Raw genomic sequence first — 25,830 nt, forward strand, 5'->3', positions numbered from 1 at the left:
TAGTATGAGGGTAGGAGTTGGGGAAGAGTGAAAAACTGTAAGCCATTACTAAACTCATTGGGGAAGAAAGAGGACTGGTTTGGGGGTACCTGTAGACAATCAATACTAGGATTTTGACTGGGTGATAGATATGAATAGCATGAATGATAAAGGAAGAGAGGTTACTGAGTGAAGCAGGAAGAGGGAGAACCTGGAAGTGGCAATGAGAAATTACATATGTGTGTATAGGTATACATATATGTATACGTATACATATATATGTGTGTGTATATATAGAAAGAGAGACAGACAGACAGAAAGTTTCAGTATAGTACACAAAATAAATACAATTGCAAAGTCATTTTGGGTCAGGGACACACTAACCTGGGGGAATCAGGAAAGGTCTCTTTTCTGTCTGAAGTGGACAAAAACCATAGTCAAAACCCCAAGGAAATGAAAAAGAAAGGCTTCTGTCAATTCTAGGTTAGGAGGAAGCCAGGTGATTCAGTGGAGAGAATACTTGCTGGACCTGGAGTCAGGAAAACCTGAGTTCAAATTTAGCCTCATACACTCACTAGATGTGTGACCCTTGGCAAGTCATTTGACCTCTGACCTCTGTTTGCCTTAATCCACTGGTAAAGGAAATGGCAAACCTCTTCATTATTTTTGCCGAGAAAGGATGAGATTGATCTCTTGTTTTCTTCTGATGAGCAGGTATGTCTCCGGATTGCCAATCTATTTTCATTCTATGGGTTTCCCTATTGTTTTATTTAGGGTCTACACCACAATAGTATAGTCGACATAGTATTGGAGTAGAGATGGTGATATAGAATCACTAAGACAATTGGGAAAGCCGGGGTGATCTGTAGGGTGTTTTCTAGAGGATGATGATGGATACTATACTGTCTAAAGTTTATAGTGACTTGTGAAACAGAAATAAATGTCAGTCAGGTAATAGGAAAACAGGTTTAGACTGGATTGGTACTTTGCTGCAAAATAAAAGTGGTGGTTTTTTTTAACATTTTAAAGAAAGAACGGATGAATAACCTTCTTCTAGAATATTTGCAAGTCAATAACTTCTTTCATTAACACACTAAAACAAAACTCCTGCGCTCCTATATATCTTTAGCAACTCCCAGGCATCGCCCCTTTAAGAAGTGGTCCCTTCCTTGGTTTCCATTCCCTCCCTTTCACTCCCCTCCCAACCACCCAGGCGGAGAATCCCTGTAGCGGGACTGCTCTCCGCTCTCCGCCCCCCCCCCCAGCAGCGGGAATAGGCGGAGCAGCTGTTATCTGGCTGCTGCCACAGCTAGGGAGGCGGATAGGGGGCGGGGGCTCTGGGCGCTGGTGAGTCCGGCCAAGCGGCCAGGCAAAGGCGACTAGGAGCCGGAGGCAAGAGGGCATGGTCCGGGAACCAACGCACTGAGCCGGGGCTGGCGGCCAGCAGCAGCTGTAGCAGCACATCGGAACTTGGGCCGAATCGAGCAGCCCTGTGCGTGCCGGGACCATGGGATGCTGCACTGGCCGCTGCACGCTTATCTCCATCTGCACTTTACAGCTGGTAAGTAGCTTTGTCCACTCTTCCCAAAGAAGCCTTCAGCAGCCAGAGAAGGAGAGTCAGACCCCCCCGCCTCCAGTAGGGCTCTCCTGTCCAAACTTTAGCTACCCCCTGGGACTCCAGCTCCGCGGTCAGGGTGGTGCCAAACCTCAGCTGCCTAGAAAGGGGAGGGGGCAAAGGGACAGGTGGCGGACAGGTTAAAGCGGCGTCTGGAGACCCCGCCTGACGAACAAAAGCTCCGTCCCTCCGGGCCAAACGGGAAAAACCGGGGAGCTCCTTTGTTGCCGTACTGGGGGCCTGGGCTGGGGTGGGAAGAAAAATGTGCTCATCCTTTCCCCCTAGAAAGCAGGGGGCACCCTTCCGTTTGTCTGTCTGTCTATCCTGAAGGAAGGGGCCCTTCAGTTCCAAGGGAATTGAGGGTTCGGACTGGTGTTGGTGAGGTTTGGGCATTACTGTTCAACGTCCTCCTAACTTTGGACCTTACGTTTTTGTGTTAAGGGTCTGACAATAAACTCAACAAGTACTGGGTTTTCTTATAGTTTCAGTGTGAATAGGGGATATATGTATCCCCGTGTGTATCGTTGATAAGGGCCATCTATGTATATTGCCGTTGTGTATTTACACACACAAATAGACGAGTCTGAATTCATTTTCGGGAGGTTCACTTTTTCTTAGACAAAACCAGATTCAGAGAACTGGAAGTGGACCTTAATCAAAATGTACCCCTTCTTGAAAGACAACTGAGGCAAACCAATAAGGAGATGAGGATAATGATGAGAGTTCCCTCCGCGTTTCTGTGCGTTCGCGAATGTGTGAGTGTGTACTTGAGGGCGCGGGAGAAGGAAAGGGGATGGTGTAGAAAGAGTCCACTGTTTTGCGTCTCAGTATTTGTGAGCCCCGCTGTGCTGGACTGACACACCACTTTAGAAGTAGCTAACATCTCAGAGAGAAGTAACTTCGACACATCAGTTAACTTAACGATTATTTTCTCTCTATGGATTCTCTCTTGAAATCTTGTATACTGTTTAAAAGGCTCTTTTTGTTCCGTCCTCAAAGAAGTCTTCTGAGAAATCCTGTGGATAGAATGCTTTTTAAAAGAAACTGAGTTCGATAGCTTAATCTCTAGAATGCTGATTTCCAAAATTGAACGGACTTGCCCTTCTATCTGCTAGCCTGTCAGCCCAGGACCGGGATAAACAAAGGTTTCCCTGTTTTGTGATTCTCCGTTGGGCTGGGCTTCTATCTGGTGGTTCCCTGGTTTATCAATTGCTAATAGAGTGGGGTTTCTCCCATCTTAAAAAGGAAATGCCCTCTCTTTGTTATTACAGTTTTTGCCTGGTTGTTTGGTTGCTGCTAGGGCCATTGTTATTCTTCCAGCTTTAGAAGTGAGACTAACACCGCCCCCCCCCCCCAAAAAAGGGCAGCACATAGTTTTTAATGGAAATTCTGGTCCATCTCATAGTAACGCACCTTATATTTCCTGGAAGGTTTTTTTTTTTTTTTTTGAGTGTGGTGGGGTTGAGGGTGGGGTTGGGTCAAAAAATAGTTGAGGAAGATCTCTAAGGTCCCTTCCAGCTCTAAATACTATGTAAAGAAGGGGCTGAATCAATATTTTAAAAAATAAAACGAAAACAATTATACATTTAATACATCTATCCTCTATAAAAGCTTTGGCCTTCCTTCTTTTTGAGGAAAAAGATGTCTCTAAGCTATCTCCTTTCCTTGAGGCTGTCTTTGACTTTTCTATCGGTCACTTTCTCTAGAGCCCAAATAAAAGACCATCTTAATTCTAATTGGACTGTGAACAAGAGTGTAATTCTCTACCGAGGAATACCTAAGACCCCCACCACCTATTTCACCCATGACAATAAATGTTAAATGATGAAAGTTAATAAAGGACCTGCTATGTGGAGCATGCTAATTTTTTAGAGGATACAAAGATGAGTAAGACACAACTTTTGTTCTTGTCTTCTCAAAACTTGATCTAGTTGGGAAGCTAGTTTATAAGCACATTCAAAACTAAATAGCAGTTTCAGAATTAAATACAAGCGAAGGCATTAGTTGGAGAATGATAACATGCCAAATAAAGGGTATAAAGAATAAAGTGCTTTGAGCTCTGTGGAGGAAAGAGACAACTCCAATAAGACTCAACTAGCCTCTAAAAATAGATTTTGATTTGATTTTTTTTGTAAGTCTCAAAACAATTTAATGCTGATGTCAAATTGTAATTTCATTACTAAGCATTTACTGAGTGCCTACTATGCGCAAAGCACTGTACTGGGGGTTGTAGGGAATACAAAGACAAACAAGACACCATCCCTATTCTCAAAGAATACATAGCTTGGTAAGGGGTCCTGGTAAAAAAAAAAAAGACCCTCCCTCTCTCCCCCACTACATTCCCCCTCCCAAGTACACATACACATCTGCACAACAAAGCAGAATGTGGTACAAATTAAGTACTACTGTAATGCAGAGCAGAGGACAGATTATTTTTAGCTGGAGTGATCTAAGAGGAGGTGGCATTTGAACTGATCCCTGAAAGATGGATAGGATTTCAGTAGGGAAGACCATTCCAGTTGAAGGTAACAGCCTAAACAAAGGCATGGAAGTGGGGTGTATGTGGTGGGGGGGGTGGCAGGATGTTGTTTAGGAAGGGGTGAATTGTCCAGTTTCTTTTGGATTATAGGACAGGTGACTAGAAGCAAGTGTCTTCACTTTGTGAAATGAGGGGGGTTGGACTAAATCTTAACTTCTTAAACTGATGGTCATGACTCTATATGGGCTCACATAACTGAATGTGGAGGTCACTAAAAATTTGGCAGCAGTAAAAGGTCATGTATACCTATTTTATATACCTATATATCTGAAGTCACATAAAAATTTCTCAGTTGAAAAGGGGTTGCTATTGGAAAAAGTTTAAGGAGACCTGGACTAAATGATCTCTAAGATCCCTTCTATTTCTGGATCCTGTAATACCTTGGGAGAAGATCTAGGAGGGCCTTAAATGCAAAGATAAGGATTTTGGATCTGATTTTTCAGGCAAAATGGAGAATGCTTTAGGAAGGGTGGTCTGGCACCCTTCACAACATGGATTAAAGATGGAGTGGAAAGATAAGAGAAGGTATTCTGATAGTTTGGGCATGATGTAATAAAGACCTGACCTAGAGCAGCAGCAAAAAACTTAGTAACTGAATGTTTATTTGTGGGGAAGACAGGAGTGAGAAAGATAGTCAGATACACCCCTGGTTTCCAATCAATCTATGAACAAGCACTTATTAAGTCTCTACTATTCGCTAGTTGCTGGGGATTCCAGCCCAAGTTGATGCCATTAACAGAAGTGGGGGGGGGAGGGGTTTGAACAAACAAATAGATTGCTTTGGGTAGTGGGGAAGGGGATTTGAAATGACTTTAGGTATGTTGAATTTGAGGTGCCAGGTGGGTATAAACATAGAGCTGTCCTTGCATGCAGTTGAAGTGGAGGACTGGAGTAGTGTGGTCCAAGTGACAACTAGAGATACTAATTTGGGAGTCATCTATCTCCTAAATCAATAAGTAATTGAGCAAAGGTGGGAACTGAAAAATGTGGCCTTAGGAATTTGATTCACCTTGGGATATCTTTAAATTGTCATAGTCACTGGCATTAATAATTTCACAAGGCTTAAAAAATGAATTAAGAAAGAAGTCATTCAAAGTTACTAAGGGTGTGACTTGTAATTCACTGAAAGAGAAGGTGATAAAGGGTTGTGACCTCAGATTCTGTTTCCTTGGACTCACTGCTTCTGTGTTACCTGTCCAGGATGGTGGGCTGGGTCATTGGGGATCCTGTCTGTGGCTGGGTAGTTGTTTTCTGGCCAGGCCAACAGCACACTGAAAATGTACCAGGGCTGCCTTTGAATGGGCTATTGTTCTAAGAGATAATTGCCGTCTGTCAGTTAAATTCACCAGTTCATCATCCTGCTTTGGGAAGAAGGAGAAGAGGGCCTTTACACCAACCACGGCTCTCAGGTCACTGGGATTTGATGTGGTGGAGGGAGGGGAATAAAAAGGAGAGGAGTTTGCTTGACAACCGTGGGAGTTTTCTAGTTACCAAGATACTAGACAAAGACCCCCAAGCATTTCTTTTTGGGAGCCTCCTCCCCAAAGAATAGGGTGAACTTTGCCATTCTGAAGCCAGGCTGGATTGTGATGGACTTAGAAATTTCCCAGGATTCTTACTTCATTTACAGTGATGAGGTAAGAAACACAGTAGAGAAGATTTAAAAATTCACCCCCAGGCTGGGTTCTAGGGACTGAAAATTTGGAAGAAAGTCATGTGTCCTTTGCGTAACCAGTTGCCAGCACCTTTGGGGATTACAATGCCTCTTTCTGTTAGGAGTTTCATTTGCCTCATATGTGTTAGCAATTCTCATTATCTTGTCATGATCCATTGAATGTATTGGCATCAAGAATAAAGACTTCCCCAGCCTGTCTCAGACCCCTACTAACCCCCCACAGAGGCCCCTTTTTCATCCATAACATCAGCTCTAAACTTGAAGTATCTCCCTTCCAAATCGCCTTTTAGTTCTTTTCAGACTTTTAAGTCTTTTCATTCATTACTTGCACCAGTAAGAAAAAGCCCCCAAAGAGTGCCAAAGTGAAGAAAAATTAGGATGTAGACTTGTAAGCATTTTAAAACCATTACTGGAACTCATTACAACAGAGGGCTTTCAGTGGTCAGCGACTTCACTTATTTCCAACATCAAATAAGATGTTATATTATCAGGGGCAGTTAGGTGGCTCAGTGGATAAAGCACCGGCCCTGGATTCAGGAGGACCTGAGTTCAAATATGGACTCAGACACTTGACACTGGCTGTGTGACCCTGGACAAGTCACTTAACCCTCATTGCCCTGCCCCCCATGCCATTCCTTTCCCTTGTTCCCAAAGCTAGAGGTCTCCTTCATTTTGGGGGGTGGAAGGGGCATCAAATTTGAGAAGTTCCCTGCAATGGTAGGGGCTGAATTTTTTGTGGATACCAGGAAGATAAATCACAGAGTTGACAGGCCAGAGGCAATAAGCTATGCTTAGAGGAGAAGCAGGGTCAAAACCTGGACCACAGTAAAATCTAAGAGACTACTGAGAAGCAGGGTCAAGAGTTAGGTTGAAGTAGTTTGTGGGTGGAGGTAGATTATAAGGTGTTAGGTTTGATAGAGTTCCCTAAATTTGCCATATTCTGTTCTTCCTAATGTGAATGGTTTTATGCCTACTCCCCACTCCCTTTAGCTGCCTCTGAATTTCCTTTAGGTAAAGATTTCCCTCATCATCCTCATAATAACAGTAGAGTCTAAGCAATGACCACAGGTGGCATGGTAATATGGGAAGAGCTGTCCTGCATAGTGCTATCCTGTGAGCTATACTGAGAGCTAGACCGGGCTTCCAGTGCTGACTATTGACTAGACATGAAAATGTGGGAATCACTGAGCCTTTCAGAGATTTTCTTGTATCTGTAAAATGAGAATAATTTTAATGGATCATTTATGAAGTGCCTATTATGTGCTAAGCACATATGTGCTATTTTTATGCTAAGCACAGTGCATACCAAGGCAAAAACAAAGAAGTCTTACCTCAAGGAGCTTACATTCTGTGACTGTGGAACAACATGTACATAGATAAGTAAAAAACAACATATAGAAAGTAATGGGGGGAAGGTGGCATGTGGTGTACTGGCTGTCCAGGGGTTAGGAAAGGCCTCCCTCAGAAGGTGGCATTGTTTGTTTGTTTGTTTGTTTTTGTGAGGCAATTGGGGTTAAGTGACTTGCCCAGGGTCACACAGCTAGTGTCAAGTGTCTGAGGTCAGATTTGAACTCAGGTCCTCCTGAATCCAGGTCCGGTGCTCTATCCACTGCACCACCTAGCTGCCCCCTAATTCTTTTAGAACATTGGGGTGCAGCTAGCCAGTGTCTGCATCTTCATAAAGAGGCCAATTATTTAAATTTAATTCAATTAGATTTTGGTAGTTGACTTTTTCAAGAAAACTTACTTGATGGGGGCAGCTAGGCGGTGTAGTGGATAAAGCACCAGCCCTGGATTCAGGAGGACCTGAGTTCAAATCCAGCCTCAGATGCTTGACACACTTACTAGCTGTGTGACCCTGGGCAAGTCACTTAACCCTCATTGCCCTGCCCCCCACTTGATGGCCAGCCCAACCCTTAATATATAAGGGCTTCTAGGTGGTACAGTGGGTTACAGTGCTGGTGCTAAACCTGGAGTAGAGAAGACCTAAGCTCAAATCTGGCCTCAGACGCTTACTAGCTGTGTGACCCTGGGCAAGTCACTTAACACTGTTTGCCTTAGCTTCCTCATTTGTAAAATGAGCTGCAGAAGGAAATAAGAAAGCACTCCAGTGTTTTTGTCAAGAAAACCCCAAGTGGATCATAAAGAGCTGGACATAATTGAAATGACTGAACAACAAAAATTCTTAATATGTGTGTATAGAACTGATTTTTTTCCATCTCACTCCTGGCTTCTCCAACATGAAAGCACATTAACAATGGCATTGTATATTCAGGCCTTTAATTTCTGTATGTCATTCATTCCATGCCCATTATTTCTGTTTGGTTTTGACCTTGGAAGCTTCTGTGGTCTCTCTGAGCATGCCTTTGATTGTGAGTACCCAAAGGGGAAGGGTCAGGATCATGCCTTTGTCAGACAGCAGGTTTTGAATCTTGGCATTACTACTTAGCATCTGAGTGACTCTGGCTGAGTCACTTCTCTACAATTAGGTGCTAAATAAACACACCCCTTTCGACAGGGCAGTGTGATGGATTGGAAAGAGCGCCAGAGTCTGTGCTTTCATTGTGGCAGAGTAAAGAGAGACCTAAGGGGATGTGAAAAAATGATTATTAATAATGGATTTCCAGGAAAGATCCAGACATCAGTTTAGTTGCTCTCTCCCCCTCACCCCAGAATATGCCCAGGGGAACAAAGGAAATGCAGGTTAATTCTTTTCTTTAGTTAGGGAAGAAACATACTTGGATGGAGGAATTTACCCTTTTATATACTCTTTAGACCACCCTCAAGTCATGTCAATCAATGGAATTGAATGATGCTGTAACCAATTAGCTTATATCAATGTATAATGACCTGCCTCTATCTAAGGAGGAGAAAACCCCTGGCCACACCAGGGTCAGCCTCTGTTGCTCTCTTCTTGCCCCTCTCCCTCTGGTCATGCCCATCAGCTTCCTGGACCCATTTTCTTGGCTTGGAATGTAGGCCTGAAGGTCTGAGACTCAGAGGAACTTAGGGAGACATGTGGTCAATCCTTTACTAATATATAATATTAATTAATAATAAATACATAATGCCCAAACTGGGTGCAATCGCCATTAATATATAACTAGGAATAATTGTAGAAAGTACAATTTAGCAACAATAATTAAAAAAACACAGTTACATGTTGGTCCATTGGCAAAGCAAGCTGCCAAATGAACCAAACCTTCATATTCGCTACATCAGTGCCCCTCACGGCGCTATATCCTCCTTGACTCCATAGTGTCTTCTGGGGATGTTTTTCTTGTCTCCACCACTGCTTCAGTCTCTTCATTTGTGGAGTGAAGAGGTTGCACTGGCCTAGCTGTTCCTGTTTCCTTGCACACATACCCTCTCTCACATCTATGTGGCCTTGTAATGATTGGCCTTGTATCTGCCACGTGCTCCCTTCTCACCTCTGCCTGCTAGAACCCCTGGTCTGTGTCAATATTTAGCCCAAGGGTTACTTTTTATATATAATGCTTTTGTTGATCCCCACAGCTGCTAATCCCCACTCCCCAATAATTATTTTGTATCTACATTGTGTATATCTTTGTATGTGTTTTCTCCTCTGGGAAGAACAGAAGCTTCTTGAGGGGAGGGGGCTGTTTCACTTTTTTCTTTGTATTCTGCATAGTACATAGTAAGCACTTAATACATGCTTATTGATTTATTGGACTTCAATGAGCCTTGAATTCCCTTCTGCCTCTGACATTCTCAGATACTGTAAATGTGATGGCTTTTCCTCACTTCACAGGGGAGGGAATCTGCCTCAACATTCATCTGTTATTTAAATACCTTGTACAAAAGATGGGCTTGCTCACATAACACAAATTATTTGAGTCTCCTTTTAATAATAAAGTTGGGCCCCATGCATGTTTATTATTTATCTAAAATCCATAATGGAAAGCTCCCTTTGTCTAATGAGGTGGCTTCTAAATGTATGATTCCCCAAGGGAGAAGAGAGCCCTTAGATGCATGGATCAGTTATTTGGCATTAAAGCCTGTAATAGAAAATAAGCTTTCTTTTTGGACTGAAACAGCCTTAGAGTGCTACTTAACAATACATATATTCAGCAGGGAGAGCTTCTTAAAAGCAGTCAGCATGGGGGATGGGAATACAGTGATTCCAGTGGATTTCCCACGTGAATTCATTCTTTTTCACCATCCCCCTTCCCCTGCCCCCAACTGGTATCCAATTGGCTGACAAGATCTCATTTTGCTATCTTTATTATTATCATTATTAACAATAATACTGTTTGCGATTATTGTAACAGAATTTTTCAGCTCCTTACAAGTAATGGATTTGCTAATGGAAGAGGAGAGGGGCACTTAGCAAAGGTTTTCAAAGCCCCCTCCTCTACTTAATCAAAGGTAAGACAATGAGATGTGGTTTGGAGAGAGGATCTGAGTAGCTGACCTTGGGCATGATGGAGATGTAATGTAGAAGGGTAGACAACAATTACTGGACTGATACTGTTTTGCTTGCCATCTCTAGAAGCCCAACTGCTGTTGACCTAGACATAGTGAGGAAGGGGTGGGAGGGGAATGGTAGATTTATCAGGGATATAACTTGGGTTCTGGAAAGCAACAGGATTATGACTGAGGCCTCCAGGAGGTCAGACATGGCTTTGTCTTAAATGAGGATACTTATAAAGAAGGAATGAAACAAGCATTTATTAAGCATCTACTGTTTATCAGGCACTTTGCTATGTGCCTTACAAATATCATCTCATTTGATCCTCACAACAACCCTTGGGAGCTAGGTGCTATTATTATCCTTATTTTACAGTTGGGGAAACCGAGTCAGACAGAGGTTAAAGTGACTTGCCCAGGGTCACAAAGCTAGTAAATGTCTGAAGCTAAATTTGAACTGAGGTCTTCCTGACTTCAGGTCTAGTGCCCTATCCACTATGCCACCTAACTAACTGCCTTTTAAAATGAGGAAAACAGTAAGACTATGCCTCTCTTAGGCTAGACTAGTAGTAACGATGACCAGAGTTCAAATCTTGACTCATATTATTGACTGTTGGCAGGTTCACTTCCTTCAACTTCAATTTCTTCATCTGCAAATTGTGATAATAATAGCACCTATGTCCCAGTGTTGTGAGGATCAAATGAGATAACCTATATAAAACACCTTTTGAACTTTAAAGCACTAAATAAATGCTAATTATCATTATGATTATTTATAATAATACATTTCCTCCAAAGAACTAGAGGGAGCAAAAGGTAGCAGTGAGGTCTCAAGGCTTTGTGTCATTGTTACTAATACAGGTATAGATCTGATTCCAGAAACTCCCTATGGATGAATGGATAGAATAACCATTTATTAAGCACCTCTTGTTTGCCAGGCACTGTGCTAAGCACTTTATAACTATTATCCCATTCATTGTTTATTAAATCCATCCTAGTCCAACAAGTCCTATTATATAATCTTACTATTGCAAAAAAAAATTCTAAGACTATTTTAAGAAGAAAAAAAAACCCAATCAATTTAGGGATGTTCTAGAATGCAAACTAACCCTGATATTCCTGCTAACTGGACTTGAGTCCAACATAGGTTGGTCCACCTTCAGGGAAACTGAAAAACATGAAAATCTGCCCTTACTACACAAATAAGTGAGAATTATTCTGTCATCAAAAATACTTGATTTCCAAAAAGTTTCTCTACAGTTAATAAAGCTTCTAATGATAATAACACATTTCTGTTGTACTTTCCTCATAACAGCATCATGACATAAATAAGGCATTTGGTAGGTGAAGAAACTGAGAACCAAACAAGTTAAATGACTTACCCAAGATCACATAAAGAATAAGCCTCAGAGCCAGGATTCAGATAATGGGGCTGGATTTTGAGTCAGAAAATATGGGTTCAAATTCAGACTCTGCCTTTTACTATCAGTGTGACTCTTAAGAAAGAAGACACTTTCTCTCAAGGTTCCAGTTTCCTCATCCATTAAATGAGGAGACTGGCCTACATGATCCCTGAGGTCCCTGCACCAGCTAAAAATCTATGATCCAAGCCCAGCACTCTCTCTATCGCTCCACCTGGCCTCTATGTTCAATAGTGAGTTCCCTTGGAATGAATAAAATGTGTCTAATTCTTAAGGTTACATTTACACATACCTTTTTTCAAGTACATATCCATTGCTAATGAGGTACACCTTCTATACAGTGTTTGGTAGTGTGGACCATCGTCCTTGATGCCATCTGTCTTAGTTTATTCTACTGTATAGAAAAGGATATTGGCTAGAAGGGATTGGTAGGAAACAAAAAGATGAGTGTTGGATAATTAGGTTTGTCACGTATTTGGATTATCCTCTGCCTCCATCATTGTGGTTTAGCTTAGGCAAAAGAAAAAGAGAACAAGAGTTGTCTTGTGAATTTGATTAGGGTGGGTAGGTGACCCGGATCAGGCCAATTTGCTTTTCTCCCAAATTTGTCTAGTTTGGGTGATTGGCCTTATTTATCAGAGTAATGCCCCAACATCTCACTTCTTATACCTGCTGACCATCCAGGTTGCCTACAGTTCCGTACTAAAGGCAAAGTTGTCCCAGGCTGTTCTGGTCCTCAAGATATTTTTGGAGAGCTCAGGAAACAAGAACTGGAGAAAGGGTATAGGGGAGTGTATTACAACAAGAATTGAGTAAGAGCTACTGGGGGACTTAACATTTGCCTAGCTAACAATGAATAGACTCATAGCCATAAGATACATAAATCCAAATCTGTAGGGGTTTTTGGTTTGGTTTGTTTTAAATATCTGGCAAACACAAAACATGATGCAAAGATACAGGCCCCAAACAGTGCCAGTCACCTAATTATTCAGCCATATTATTCCTAGCCCTGAGAGGAAAAGAATTACATATAAGGACAGGAAAGTTCACCCTGTTCAGTACTACCTATTAGGTTAAGGGTAGTATTGAAGAAGGAAAGAGGAGTTGTGCCTTTTCTTCAAATCTTGTGGTAGGTGAGGTAAAAACATTCCAAAAGAGGGAAAAGAGAGTGAACAAAAGAACTAAATTGGTATTGAACATGGTGTGTAGTGAACATAAGAAAAGAGACTGTCCTGGTTGAAACAGACTGTTCATGTCCTCCAGAGACATAACTAGGGTGGACAACTGGTGTTTTGCTACAGGCTAGAAAATTTAGAGGGTGTGGACAGCATCTTCCTAGGTTTACTTCCTCCCCTTCTTGTGACCCATCCTTGGTGTCTCATCCAGCTTTCTCCACCAACCATCTCTTCTTTGTTGTGGTGGCATATTTCCTCCCCTCTATACTTTCAGCAAAGTATGAAAATTAAGGTGTCTTTTGAGGTATGCTTCCATTTCCCAGTGGCCACAACTCTGTCTCCTGCATTGGACTTACTTCCTTTTCTCCAGGCTATATACCAGATGATCCTGTCATATCCCCATCCTCACCCTACTCCCCATGCTGCCACTTGCCCTAGGTGGAATTATTGCAAATTATGACTGATTTGGGGGAGCAGTTGCACATAAAGTAGATAGGAATCAGGTTTTGAAGGGCCTTGAATGCTGGGCTAAGTTGTCTGAACTTTAATATGTAGGTAATTAAGAGCCATTGGAGGCTGTTGATCAGGGAAGTGATGTAATGATTGCGCGATTTTAGGAAAATTAAGTAACTTATGCAGTATGGATTGGGTTGGGGGAAGAAGAAAAACAGGAAGCTTTAAATCATGCTATCCATATTAGTGCTGGGATTTTTACTTTGTTGGATGAGATGGACCAAACTTTTGAGCTACATTTTCTGAAAGGGGGCAGAGGAAGTCTGAGCCATGGTCCATCTCTAATTGAAAGAGAAAGAACAAGGCTAGGGGCATATAGGGTGTGTGTGTGTGTGTGTATGTGTGTGTGTGTGTGTGTGTGTGTGTTTGTATTTATGCCCACATGTGTGAGTGGCATGTCAAGGCTGTAGCCCCTCCAAGAGATATCACATTACTCAGTCCATGTGCATTTAGGCTTCATATCCTTAAGATGGTAAATGACTTTCAAGAATTCTACAGGAGTCTCAGGACCCAACTTGACTAGGAATTTCATTTATATATTTTTCTTTGTCAAGCAGCAACTTGTAGTCTTGGAGAATTGTCTTGGGGCACTGAGAGGTTAAGTGAGTTACTCAGGATTACATAGCCAGTATGGGTCAGAAATGGGATTTGAACTCAGATCTTCACAACTCTGATAATGATCCCATGTCCATGCTGCCTATCAAATTTGTCTTTTTTTTTTTTTAAGTGAGGCAATTGGGGTTAAGTGACTTACCCAGCTAGTATGTGTCAAGTGTCTGAAGCTGGATTTGAACTCAGGTACTCCTGAGTCAAGGGCCTATGCTTTATCCACTGTGCCACCTAGCTGCCCCAAAGATATAATTTTTAACCTTTCTAGGGATCCAGGGCCCAAACAGGGAGGTTATGTCTCTATGGGTTTGTATGAATTTGATCAGAGAACCATAGAATCTTAGAGTTGGAAGGAACTTTAGAGATCATCTGAGTGAACCCCCCCCCTTTTTTGGTGAGGCCATTGGGGTTAAGTGACTTGCCCAGGGTCACACAGCTAGTAGGTGTCCAAGGTCAGATTTGAACTCAGGTCCTCCTGAATCCAGGGCCGGTGCTCTATCTACTGTGCCACCTAGCTGCCCCAAAACCCCTCTTTATGGATAAACAGGGGCTTGCAGAGGGCCTGCCACTTGCCCATGGTTGTACTTGCCAGTCAGTGGCAGAGTTAGACTTCAAATTTAGGCTCCATGAGCCCCAAGGCCAGTGTTTTTCCTACCTCCATCATGTGATATAATAGAAGAATTCTCTACTTCAATTTCACTTGGGGTTTGTGCAGTATCTTTGGTAAATCCATTTCTTTCCCACTATCCCAGTCTGAATGACTGTCATTACTACACAGTTTCTAATTTAATCTGGGCCTTCATTTAGAGATCATGTACTGCCTGATGATCATACTATTGTTGAACCTTGTTCAACCATTGAAGCAGTGGGTGAGAAGGCAATGCTGGCTGATAATCTTCAGGTGGGTAAAATAAATGACTCTGACCTCTCTAACAAGCTTGGACCTTCCTGCCATCATCTCTCTTGGTCATCAGATTGGTGTCTTATATTCTGGTGTACCTGTGATATGTGCCTCTGCTAGGTCTTTTGTAGCCATAAACTTGTCCCATATCAAACGAAATGGGGGCAAGAAAGCATCGATGCTAGGTTTTGATCTCGGACTCCATTTCATTTCATTTCTATCACTCTCTAAAGCAGCAGTTTCCCTTTCAGAGCAACTTTGAATAAGCCAAATCTGAGAGGAAGCCTGGCTTGCCCTACAACCCCCCCTTTTTGCCAATTGCCCCCCTCTCCTTAGCTTCATTTCTCAGGCTTCCCCTGTGAATGTTTGGTTTCCATCAATACTGGCTGCTGGGGGAGGCTGGCAGAGCACCACAGAGAAGCCAAATCACATTCTGTGACCCTGGGAGAACACACCCAGAGACAAGTAGAGTGGGGTTGAGCATCTGTGTTTCTATTAAAAACAAGTCAGGTTAAGCCCTTTCAAACAGACTAGAACCTAACACTCCCCGCCAGCCCTTTGTTCCAGAATGCAAATACTAGGCTTAAGGGAGTTATTGTCAGTCAAAGGGTACAATGAAGGTCATGGTTCTTTTTTTTTAAAGCTCTGCAATAGATGTCAAATCACCATAAGATTATAGATTTAAAGCCAGAATGGACCTTAGAGGCCATTGAGTCAGAACCTCCTAATTTTACGGATGAGGAAATTGAGGTCCAAAGAGGTTAAATGACTTGCCTGGAGACACACAACTGGTGACTGGGACAGGATTTGAACCCATTTTTTCCTCACTCTACCTTCCCTTCGTGAGACCTACAAATCTACTTTAATTTGCTTGAAGATTCTTCCCCCCCCCACCCCCGTTAATGAGGGTTAGGTGACTTGCCCAAGGTCACACAGCTAGTAAGTGTCAAGTGTCTGAGGTCTGATTTGAATTCAGGTCCTCCTGAATCCAGAGCTGAACCACCTAGCTGCCTCCAATCTACTTTAATTTAATGAAGTCTGAACTATGATTTGATGAGCACTATAGGTAGGGGGGGGTACTTTCTGTTCTAGGACACTGCTTCTCCCTGTACCAGGCTCCTTAATCTCCAGAAGCATCCTCTGATGGGGAATTATAGCTCCCTTCCCTTAGTGAGGTATGTGGCCTGTCAGATGGGGATATCGGGATGGCCCAGATATCCTAGCCATGTGCTAAAATCGCCATAATTCTAGTAAAAGTTTGCTTGTTCATTCTCCCTTCCAGCCTGTGGGTTGTAATTAGTTGGTTTGTCATGGGACTAATAACTTTGAAAACTTCTGACAACCAAAGTGCCTTTGTGAGTCGATCTGTTGGCTAAGCTGGTGCCTGGGCATAGGGGTCATTCCCCTGGTGGTTGGTGCTGGACATCAAGACAGCTGCTTCAGGGAAAGGGCATCAAATACAGCCATGCTGCTGGGTACAGAAGCTCAAGTGCCAGATTTCATTCCAAGATGAGAATGAGGACTTGATTTGGATGTAATATTTTATAATCCCTGCTTACCCCCACACTCAACCTCTCTCTCACCCTTCTTACCTGCTCTGTAGGTGAATTAAAGATTTGTGATTGATGTATCAGCCTCCCTGCTCTGCTACCTAGTGAAGTGATGTGGGAGCTGTGGCCCTAAATGCCATCTGCCACCCCTTAATGAAAATATAACGAGGAAATCAATGCACCAGCTTGCCTGTCACCTGCTTACAGAGATCACACATGGAGAGCTACGAGGCCAGGTTTTGGTTTTTAGTTCTTTAGTCAGGCTATGCCAGCAGCCAAACACACAGCTGCTCTCAGCTAACAGCAAGTAAAGGTTGGTAGACTTAGCTTGCTTGGCCTCAGAACTAAGACCTATGGGTAGAAATGAAAGAAAGGCAGACTTAGGCACCAGTGAAAAGAGAAACTTTCTAATTGTATAGGAGAGAGTGCTGGCTCAGAAGTCAAAAGACCTAGGTTCATAGTCTGTCTCTGATTCTGGTTACCTGGGTGATCTCAGGCAAGGCACTTAACCTTTCTATTTCTTCAGTTGTAAAAACAGGGGGTTGGACTAATGGTCTCTGAGGTTCTTTCTGGCTCCAGATCAATGATCCTAATAACTTGAGTTCCTTAGAAGTGGAATGGGTTGTCAGAAGTGCAGTGGGTTCCCTCTCACTTTAAGTGAAAGGGAAATCTAAATCTCTAATCTTATGATGATTTCACATCTTTTGGAGAACTTTAAAAAAAAAAAGGAAGAAGCATGACTGTTGCTGACAATAACTCCATTAAAAATTATTTAAATTAGCGACAGGTCTGGATTGCAAACTATTTTCAGTGAAATTCAATCTTATTTTCAAGTAGGTACTGGCTAATAAAGTTGTCTAATTGTAGCTTTTGTTGGATTTTGATGTCCAGCTAAGTAGGGTTTATTATTAGGTTATCATTTTATGAAATTGGATACTACTAATATTGTCATTTAGAGAATTTGAAAATAGCTTGGGTTTTTTCCCCCATAATAATAGTGATCATTAATATTTATACAGCCTTCAAAAATGCTGGACAATCATTGTCAGGGATGTTTTAGAGAGTACTCTTCTTCAAGGGTGTTTTGGATTAGATGGTCTCAGAGGCCCCTTCTAACTTGGAAATTTTGTTATTCAATGATAAGCACTTCCTGTTCTTCCTTTACTACCTCAGACTGTTTTTGTGATTGCCATTTTCCATCCCCTACACCCTTTATTCAGTTGGAAGCTAGTTGCACTACCTGGGACACATCCCTCAAGCTGCTGATAAAACACTTTGTTCTGTGGCTTTAGATCATACTCTTCTGAGCTGGGTGGGAAAAGACCCCCATCTTCAGTGTCTTCAGGGCTGGTTGAGTTAGTACACTCTTCCCCACCCTCTGCATGTCTCAGGCTCTGCCACCTAGCAAGTCTGAGAAACATCTTCCCAGCGCTGAAACAAACTGGGTGTGTCTAACTATAGAGCTGTCTTTTAACAACGGGGGCTAGAAGCATGGGAAAGAAGGGTAGCTGGGGATTCTGTTCAATTCAGCAAATATTTATTGAGCATGCCTGCTGTGTGGAAAGTTCTGTGCTAGGCACTGTGGGAGATACAAAGACAAATACGGTACTGCCTTCAAGGAGTTAGAAGCATTCTGTGATTTACATGCAAATTTTAGTCTGGCTTGATTCATTCAGACTAATTAGAGTAAGACCTGTCTAAATTAGTGACAGGTCTGAACTGCAAACTATTTTCAAAGAAATGCAGTATTATTTTCAAGTAGGCTTGGGCTAATAAAGTTGACTAATTGTAGCTTTTGTTGGACTTTGGTGTCCAGAGCAGTGGGATTTATTATTAGGACATTATTTTATGCAATTGGATACAACTAAAGTAGTCATTTAAAGGATTTAAAAATAGCTTGGTTTATTTTTTTCCCAGCAATAATAATAATAGTTGACATTTACATTTATATAGTTAAAGTTTTTTCTTCCTGTGAGGTAATACTAATATTAACATTGTGTATTTTAACAGACTCACAGGCACACTCCCCTACTCTTCTTTGCACTATTGGCTTTCTCAGAGGACTAAAATAACTCCTTGACAACAGAGATGACTTTTTTGCCTTTCTTTGTATCCCAAGCACTTAGCACAGTACCTTGTACATAGATGGTGCTTAATAGCTGTCACAGAAAAAAAAATTGGTAGAAGAAGCATTGAAAACAATGGTAATGATTTTCTCAAAAAAAAAAAAGAGTTCCTTGTTTTGGGGGATGGACAGAAAACAGGGTGTCTATTATCACTGTAGTATCCATCAACAAGTATTTATTAAGTGCTTATGGGATGTCAGTCACTGTGGGTTACAAGGACCAGCAATGAAACCCTACCTGAAAAGAGTTTATGTTCTCACATTAATGTAATGCTTTGAAGTACCTCTAAATCAATTTTGTAAACTGTTGTGATCCCCATTTACAGGTGAAGAAACTAACCCTCAAGATTAACTGTGTTGCCAAAGGTCACAGGGATAGTCAGCAGTTGGATGGTCATTAGATTAATGTTCATTCCATTACACCATATTACTTCCATCATGCACAGGAATGCAAGATGATGACCTGAACTATTTCCTTTGGACACCATTGTCCCTTTGGGAAACTTAAGAGGAAATCTTTTCCACTGGGCAGAAAGGAAGTGGGGAAATGTGATGTATAGAGTAGGTTGATTGAGCCCCAGAGAATTAAAAAACTATTGACTAGAGCCTTGTGAGGAAAGCTGCCTCTGGTATGCACTTCCTCTGGGGGAGAGTAGCCTCTTGGTGATTAGTAGTTTATCACTGTCCATTGGGAGCAGAGCCTAGCAATTATCTATTGCATAATTCCAAGATCTCAGGTCTTATCACCAAAGTGGAGGATCAGACTGGAGCCCAGCAGGCAATAAAATGAATATCTACTTGTCATGCTGGGACATATTTTCCATGAGATCTTGCTCTTATGTGGTAGGTCAGATTCCAGACATGATGATTAAATGAGGAGGCCTGGGATACATGGATTGAGACTTGGAGCCAGCCCTCTTTAATAGGTAAGGCCAAAAGGGCAACTTTCCTGGATGAAATTAAGAGTGTTACCATTGAGTGTTTAACATTAAGAATGTTAAGTGATGCAAGAAGCCTTAGAGATAATTTTGCCTAAATAACTCTTTTTTTTTTAAGGCAATTGGGGTTAAGTGACTTGTCCAGGGTCACACAGCTAGTAAATCCCTTAAATCCCTCATTTTTGCAGACAGGGAGACTGAGACCTGATTCTCTGTTCCAAGTACCTTTCTATCTGGAACAGTGTGAATTTTGTAATAAGATAGAAGTTTCTTTCTCAGATCATCAGTCCCAGGCACATAGAAATACCTATTCCTTTACAAGCTGCAGTCATATCAATATTTTTTTATTATTTTTTTTAAGGGCAATTGGGGTTAAGTGACTTGCCCAGGGTCACACAGCTAGTAAGTGTCAAGTATCTGAGGCTGGATTTGAACTCGGGTCCTCCTGAATCCAGGGCCAGTGCTTTATCTACTGCACCACCTAGCTGCCTCCAGTCATATCAATATCAAGAGCACTCTGGTTATCAGTGGTAATAACTTGTACATCAACCATTATAGGTATTTTAGATGCCAACATGTACTCCCATCAGCCTCCTACAGAAAGAACACCTTTCTGGACATTGAGTTGTCTCACCCTGTCCTCCCCTTCCAGCAACATTGACCTTTTTGCTGTGCTTGCAGAGGATACTGTTAATTCCTAGCTCTGGGATGTTCCAACTGGTTGTGCTCCATGCCTGAAAGGTTCTCCCCCTTCACCTTTGCCTCCTGGCTTCCTTCATAACTCACCACAAATCCTACCTTATGCATGAGGCCTTTCCTGGTATGTTAGAATGTAGTAGAAAAAAAAAAGCTGGAAATAGATTTGAAAAGAAACATTTAAGGAAGGGTTAGGATGTGCTTCTTCCCTAGTCTCCCTTCCCCCAACTCAGTTAATGTAATCTTAAGGTATCAAGAAGTTTAGCCACATCCAGTGATTCTTTTATGAAGTGTGAACACTTCTCTGATGAGTCCATTGATGAGTCAAGAAGAAAAAAAAGGAGAGTGGTTGAATTTTCTAAGCTAGTCAATCAGCAAAGTATTTATTAAGGCCAGGCAGGCCGGATAGGTGGCACAATAGATGATAAAGCACCAGGCCTGGAGTTAGGAAGATCCAAGTTCAAATCTGGCCTCAGACAACTTACTAGCTATGTGATCCTGGGCAAGTCACTTAACCCTGTTTGCCTTAATTTCCTCATCTGTAAAATGAACTGGAGAAGGAAATGATAAACCACTCCAGTATCTTTGCCAAGAAAATCCCAAATGGGGTCACAAAGGGTCAGACATGACTCAACAACAAAAGCAAGTGGCATGTATTGTATTAAGAGTTGGGGAGGCAGAGGGAAGCAAAAATAGTCTCCACCCCAAGGAGTTAACATTCTAATGAGGGAAACAACAACAAAGTGGAGAAGAGTCCTTCAAGGGATTGGGGGTGAGGTGAAGAAGACAAGAGATTTCTCTTCCTTCATCTAACATGACATTTAGCAACAACTTACCCAGAGGGAAACACTCTATCCAAGAGTTCTAGAGTTCATCCATGGCTCAGCTACCTAAAGTCACTGGGGACTTGACTAATTCATTTTCTCAGCCAAGCATTCAGTAACCATATGAAAGATGCTCTAAATCATTAATAGGAGAAATGCAAATTAAAACAACTCTTAGGTATCTCATATCTATCAAATAGGCAAATATTGTAAAAGATGGAAGTCAGTATAGAGTAGTTATAGAAGACATATACACATACACACAGAACCCATGACATGTGATAGATGTGTAAATTAGTGCAACAAACTAGTAATAACTTGGAATTATTCAAGAAAAGTTACCAAACTATCCATTTCTTTTTATCCATTTTTCACAGCAAAAGAAAGCTCCCATAAATACCAAAATATCCAAAGCAATGCTTTTTTTTTTTTTGGTGGCAAAAAGAACTGGAAACTAGGGAGAATCTGGAAAGAGAGGCCTGGGATATCATGAGTAGGGAATGGTGGAACAAATTGTGGTATTTGATTGCTATGAAATGTCATTGGAATATAAGTAAATGAGAATATGAGAAATTTAGAAAACATACAGAAAGACCAGTATGACTTGATAAAGTGATAAAAGGTAGACCAGGAGGACTATTATGTAATGAGTTCAATAATGAAAATGAAGATAACAGATAATAGATAAAAGCCAAAAGAACTCAGATCAAATGTTGCTTCCATTGTTCTGAGTCCAGAATAAATCTTCTCTACATACAGAGGGAGTAGGCTACAGGTGCAAAATGTTCTATACTCTTGTTACTTGAATTGCTATGTTCAATAATTTTATCTATCTTTTTAAATAAGGGAACATACTATGAATGGGAATGCAGGAGTTGTTTGGATTGATCATGGTTTAAAAAATAAACATTGGTAAAACATTAAAAAAAATAGAACAGTGGAAGAGTTAGGGGACCTGGATTCAAATCTCTATTTCCTACTTGTGTGACCTTGAGCAAGTCACTTATGCTTTGGGAGTTTTAGTTTCTTCATCTATCTAGTGAGGAAGTTGCCCTACATCTCTAAAGACACTTTCTGTTATAAATCTCAAATATGTTCTTTCTCTTCCATCTGGGTAAACTAAAGTATTCTTTGCTATTGTAGAGAGAAAACTGTACTTGGAGTTTTCTAGGTTGTAGTCCCAGATTGACCAGTTACTTACTCTGTGACATTGGGCAAGTAAATTACTTTACCACTGTGGGCCTCTGTTTCCTTATCTCAAAATCAAAGATTAGACTACAAGGGAATCTACTGTACCAGAAATGGGTCAGTGAATTTGTTTTTTAAAAATATTTTGATAGCTGTGTTTCAGTAGAATTAGTTTTCTTTGTAATCCTATATATTTTATTTTATGCATGGAAAAACATTTTTTTTTCAGGGCAATGGGGGTTAAGTGACTTGCTGGTGACAGCTAGTAAGTGTCAAGTGTCTGAGGCTGGATTTGAACTTAGGTACTCCTGAATCCAGGGCCGGTGCTGCGCCACCTAGCCGCACCCCAAACATTATTTTGAGAGGGGATCCATAAGCTTCATCAGAATGCACACACAAGGTTAAGAAACCCTAGAAAAGATAGTCTTTTTAAATTCATTTTTTTCAATGAATATTTTTGTTTTTTTTTTCCCTCCCATCCCCCTTAAAATAAAAGGGGGGGGGGAAGCCCTTTACAACAAATATGCATTGTCAAGAAAAATAGATTCCACTGGTCATGTCCAAGAATGTATATCTCATTCTGCATATTGACTCCATCACCTTTCTGTCTTCATCAATCCTTGGGAATCATGACTATTGGCAAAGAACTGGAGACTATCTAATCTTAGGCAAATTCTACCCAGGCAGAACAGGTTTTGTAGACCTTCCTATGTAGTACTTAGCCCCAGGCACTTAGAATCTCCAGGAATGACTTTGAACACACTTTGAAGGAGGAACTGTCCAACATTTATTTTGCTTATATATTTTTTTTTACTTGGAGAATGCTGAAGCTGGGAGGGATAGAACAAAAATGGTTAATAAGGCATTGAATTGGAATGCAAATGAGATCATAAGAATGCACCTTTGATGTCACTAGACTTCAGGTTACCAGTCTCAGACAAACTATATACAGAAGCATTAGAAGAATGTGGAGGCATAAGTGCAAGACCTAAATATCTCTCACATCTTTCCTCATCTCCCCATTCACACAGCTACTGTTGTTGTTTGTCCTTCATTCTCAAAGAGGACCATGACATCAGGTTGATGTCATGACTTGCACTGAATTGGATTTAAGTGAGGCAGGGCTATGCAAAGTCACCAGGTTCACTCTTTAAGGAGCCATTTGGGCCCAGTGGTAAGATATTTATTAGGACAACTGGAGATGGCCCCGGATGTTTTAAGTCAATTGGATTTAAGTGACTTAACCAGGGTCACACAGCTGGTGGGTGTCTGAGGTGAACTCAGGTTCAGGGCCAGTATTCTATCCACTACACCACCTTGCTGTCCCCACACAGCTACTACTTGAATTCACACCTTCATCACCTCTCACCAGGACTTTTGCAATAGCCATATAATTGGTCTCCTTGACTCTAGTTCCTCCCCTTCTCCAACCTATCTCTCCAATAATACTCAAATTTATAATTTAAAGCACAGGTCTTACTGTATGATTCACCTGCTCCTGAAGCTTCAGTGAGTCCCTATTATAATGATAATAGCTATCACTTATATAGTGCTTTAATGTTTCTAAAGCAATATATATATATAAAATCTCATTTGAGCCTTATAATAACCTTATCATCCTCAATTTACAGATGAGGAAACTGAGGTTCAGAGATATTAAATATCTGCCTAGGGTCACATAGCTAAGTAAATTTTAAATATTATTGTTAGAGTAATTTTTCATTAACAAGAAATTTATTTTCATTCCAATTCAACAAGCATTTATTAAGTACCCGCTATATGCAAGACATTGTGATAAAGGCTGGGGAAACAAAGACATTAAGAAAAAGTATATAATATATATATAGAGAGAGTATATAATATATAAACAGATAAGTATGTACATGATAATTTTTGTAAGAGATAATGGTGACAGCAGCCTGGGTAGTCAGGAAAGGGTTTCCACAGGAAGTAGCACAGGAAGCTAAGGTTCTAAGAAGCAAAAATGAGGTGAGAGTGAGTGCATTCCAGACAATGTGGAAAGCATGTCCATAGAAAGAGAGGTGGGAAGTGGAATAGTGAGTCTGAGGAAGAGAAAGTAAGATAGTTTGATGGGAAGTTGAAGGGAAATAATGTAAAATAAGCCTATTAAGCTAGGCTGGAATCATTGTGAAGTACTTTAAATGCCACATAAGATTTTGTAGCCTTTCTTCAAGGCAAGAGGGAGCCACTGAAGATTCTTGAACATGGGAGCTAAAATGGCTAGATTTCTATTTTAAGAAGAGCATTTTGGCAGCTATGTGAAAGATGGATTGGAGAGAAGAGAGATGGGCTATTGAGAGACCAGTTTGGAGGCTGTTGCAATGTTTGGGCAAGAAGTGGTAAGGACCTGAGCTAGGATGGTGGTCATGTAAGTCTAGAGAAGGGAACAGAAGTGAGATATTATAAAGGTAGAATCAATGAGACTTGGCAACCAATTGGATATGGAGGAGAGGGGATGAGGAAAGGGGGGGGGGGGGGAGAGAGAGAGAGAGAGAGAGAGAGAGAGAGAGAGAGAGAGAGAGAGAGAGAGAGAGAGAGAGAGAGAATACTCAAAGATAACACAAAAGGTTGTGAACCTGGGTGGCAGAAAAGATGATGATAACCTTAGGAGAAACAGAAGTTTGAAGGAAAAGTATGTTTATGAAGGAAAGAAAACATGTAATAAGTTATGTTTTGGACATGTTGGCTTCAAGATGCCTATGGGACATCCAGGTGATGTGGAACTGGAAGACTAGTGGTCATTAGCACAGAGATGGCAATTGAACCCATTGATTCAATTAGTGAGATATGAGAGAGAGAGAGAGAGAGAGAAGCAGGGAGGAAGGGAGAAATAGTCAGAGAGACAGAGAGAGACAGGGAGAGAGATGGAGGGAGAGAGAAGAAAAGAACTTTCTTGTTTTGTAACCAACACAGCAAGATAGAGCCAGACTCCTGTTGTGCCATCATCTGCCATCCTGTCCAATTGCATTAAGCTGACATTTTGATAAATAATGCAATTTGCTTAATTGGGCTGACACCTACCTCCCTCTCCCTTGTTTCGACCTGCCATCCCTTCCGCCTGCTCTTCTCTCCCCCGGTATCCACAGAAGAGAAATGACTTGGTCTGGGATTCAGGTTCCTGGCAGCAGGATCTTTCCTTTCACTTATCCCTACTAAGAGACTAGCTGGTGGTCCCTTCACTCAATAACTACTTTTCATACTTGAAGCCACCCATCTATAGAATTACATTTCATGTTAAAGATGTCATGTAAGCTAAACCTGAAAGTGACCTCTAGAGTCATCTATTCCAATACACTCATTTTATAGAGGTGAAAATAGAGGGTCAGTGAAGCTATAGTAAGTGATGTACTCAGGTTAATCCCATCAGCAGAGCTTGTTTTTAAATCCATTGCACTTTTGTTTAAACTACACTGCCTTATCCATATTATGCTGCAGCTTTTCCATGAAGGAACAAGACTCTCCTAGGGCATATTCAATTTGAATAAGTTCATGGAATTTTAGGGTCATGAGGGACCTTGTTAATCCACCCACCCAGCTCCATTGCCAGTCTATTCATTGTATGAGGCAGTATAAGAGAGTTGCCTTGAAATCCTGGAAGACCTAAGTTCAAATCCCATCTCTGATACATCC

The 25,830-nt window shown here is 41.4% G+C and overlaps 1 protein-coding gene across 1 annotated transcript in view; it reads left to right on the forward strand.

The window, feature by feature from the left end:
- The first annotated feature begins 1,236 nt into the window (after positions 1 to 1,236).
- The window catches only part of NKAIN4 (sodium/potassium transporting ATPase interacting 4), a 118,779-nt gene continuing 94,185 nt past the window's right edge, over positions 1,237 to 25,830 (forward strand). Inside the window, 1 exon segment of the mRNA XM_043985004.1 lies at positions 1,237 to 1,540. Coding sequence (XP_043840939.1) covers positions 1,487 to 1,540 — 54 coding nt within the window. The 5' untranslated portion in view covers positions 1,237 to 1,486.

The sequence above is a fragment of the Dromiciops gliroides genome, chromosome 2 (genome assembly GCF_019393635.1).
Source record: "Dromiciops gliroides isolate mDroGli1 chromosome 2, mDroGli1.pri, whole genome shotgun sequence".
NCBI classification, from domain to species: Eukaryota; Metazoa; Chordata; class Mammalia; order Microbiotheria; family Microbiotheriidae; genus Dromiciops; species Dromiciops gliroides.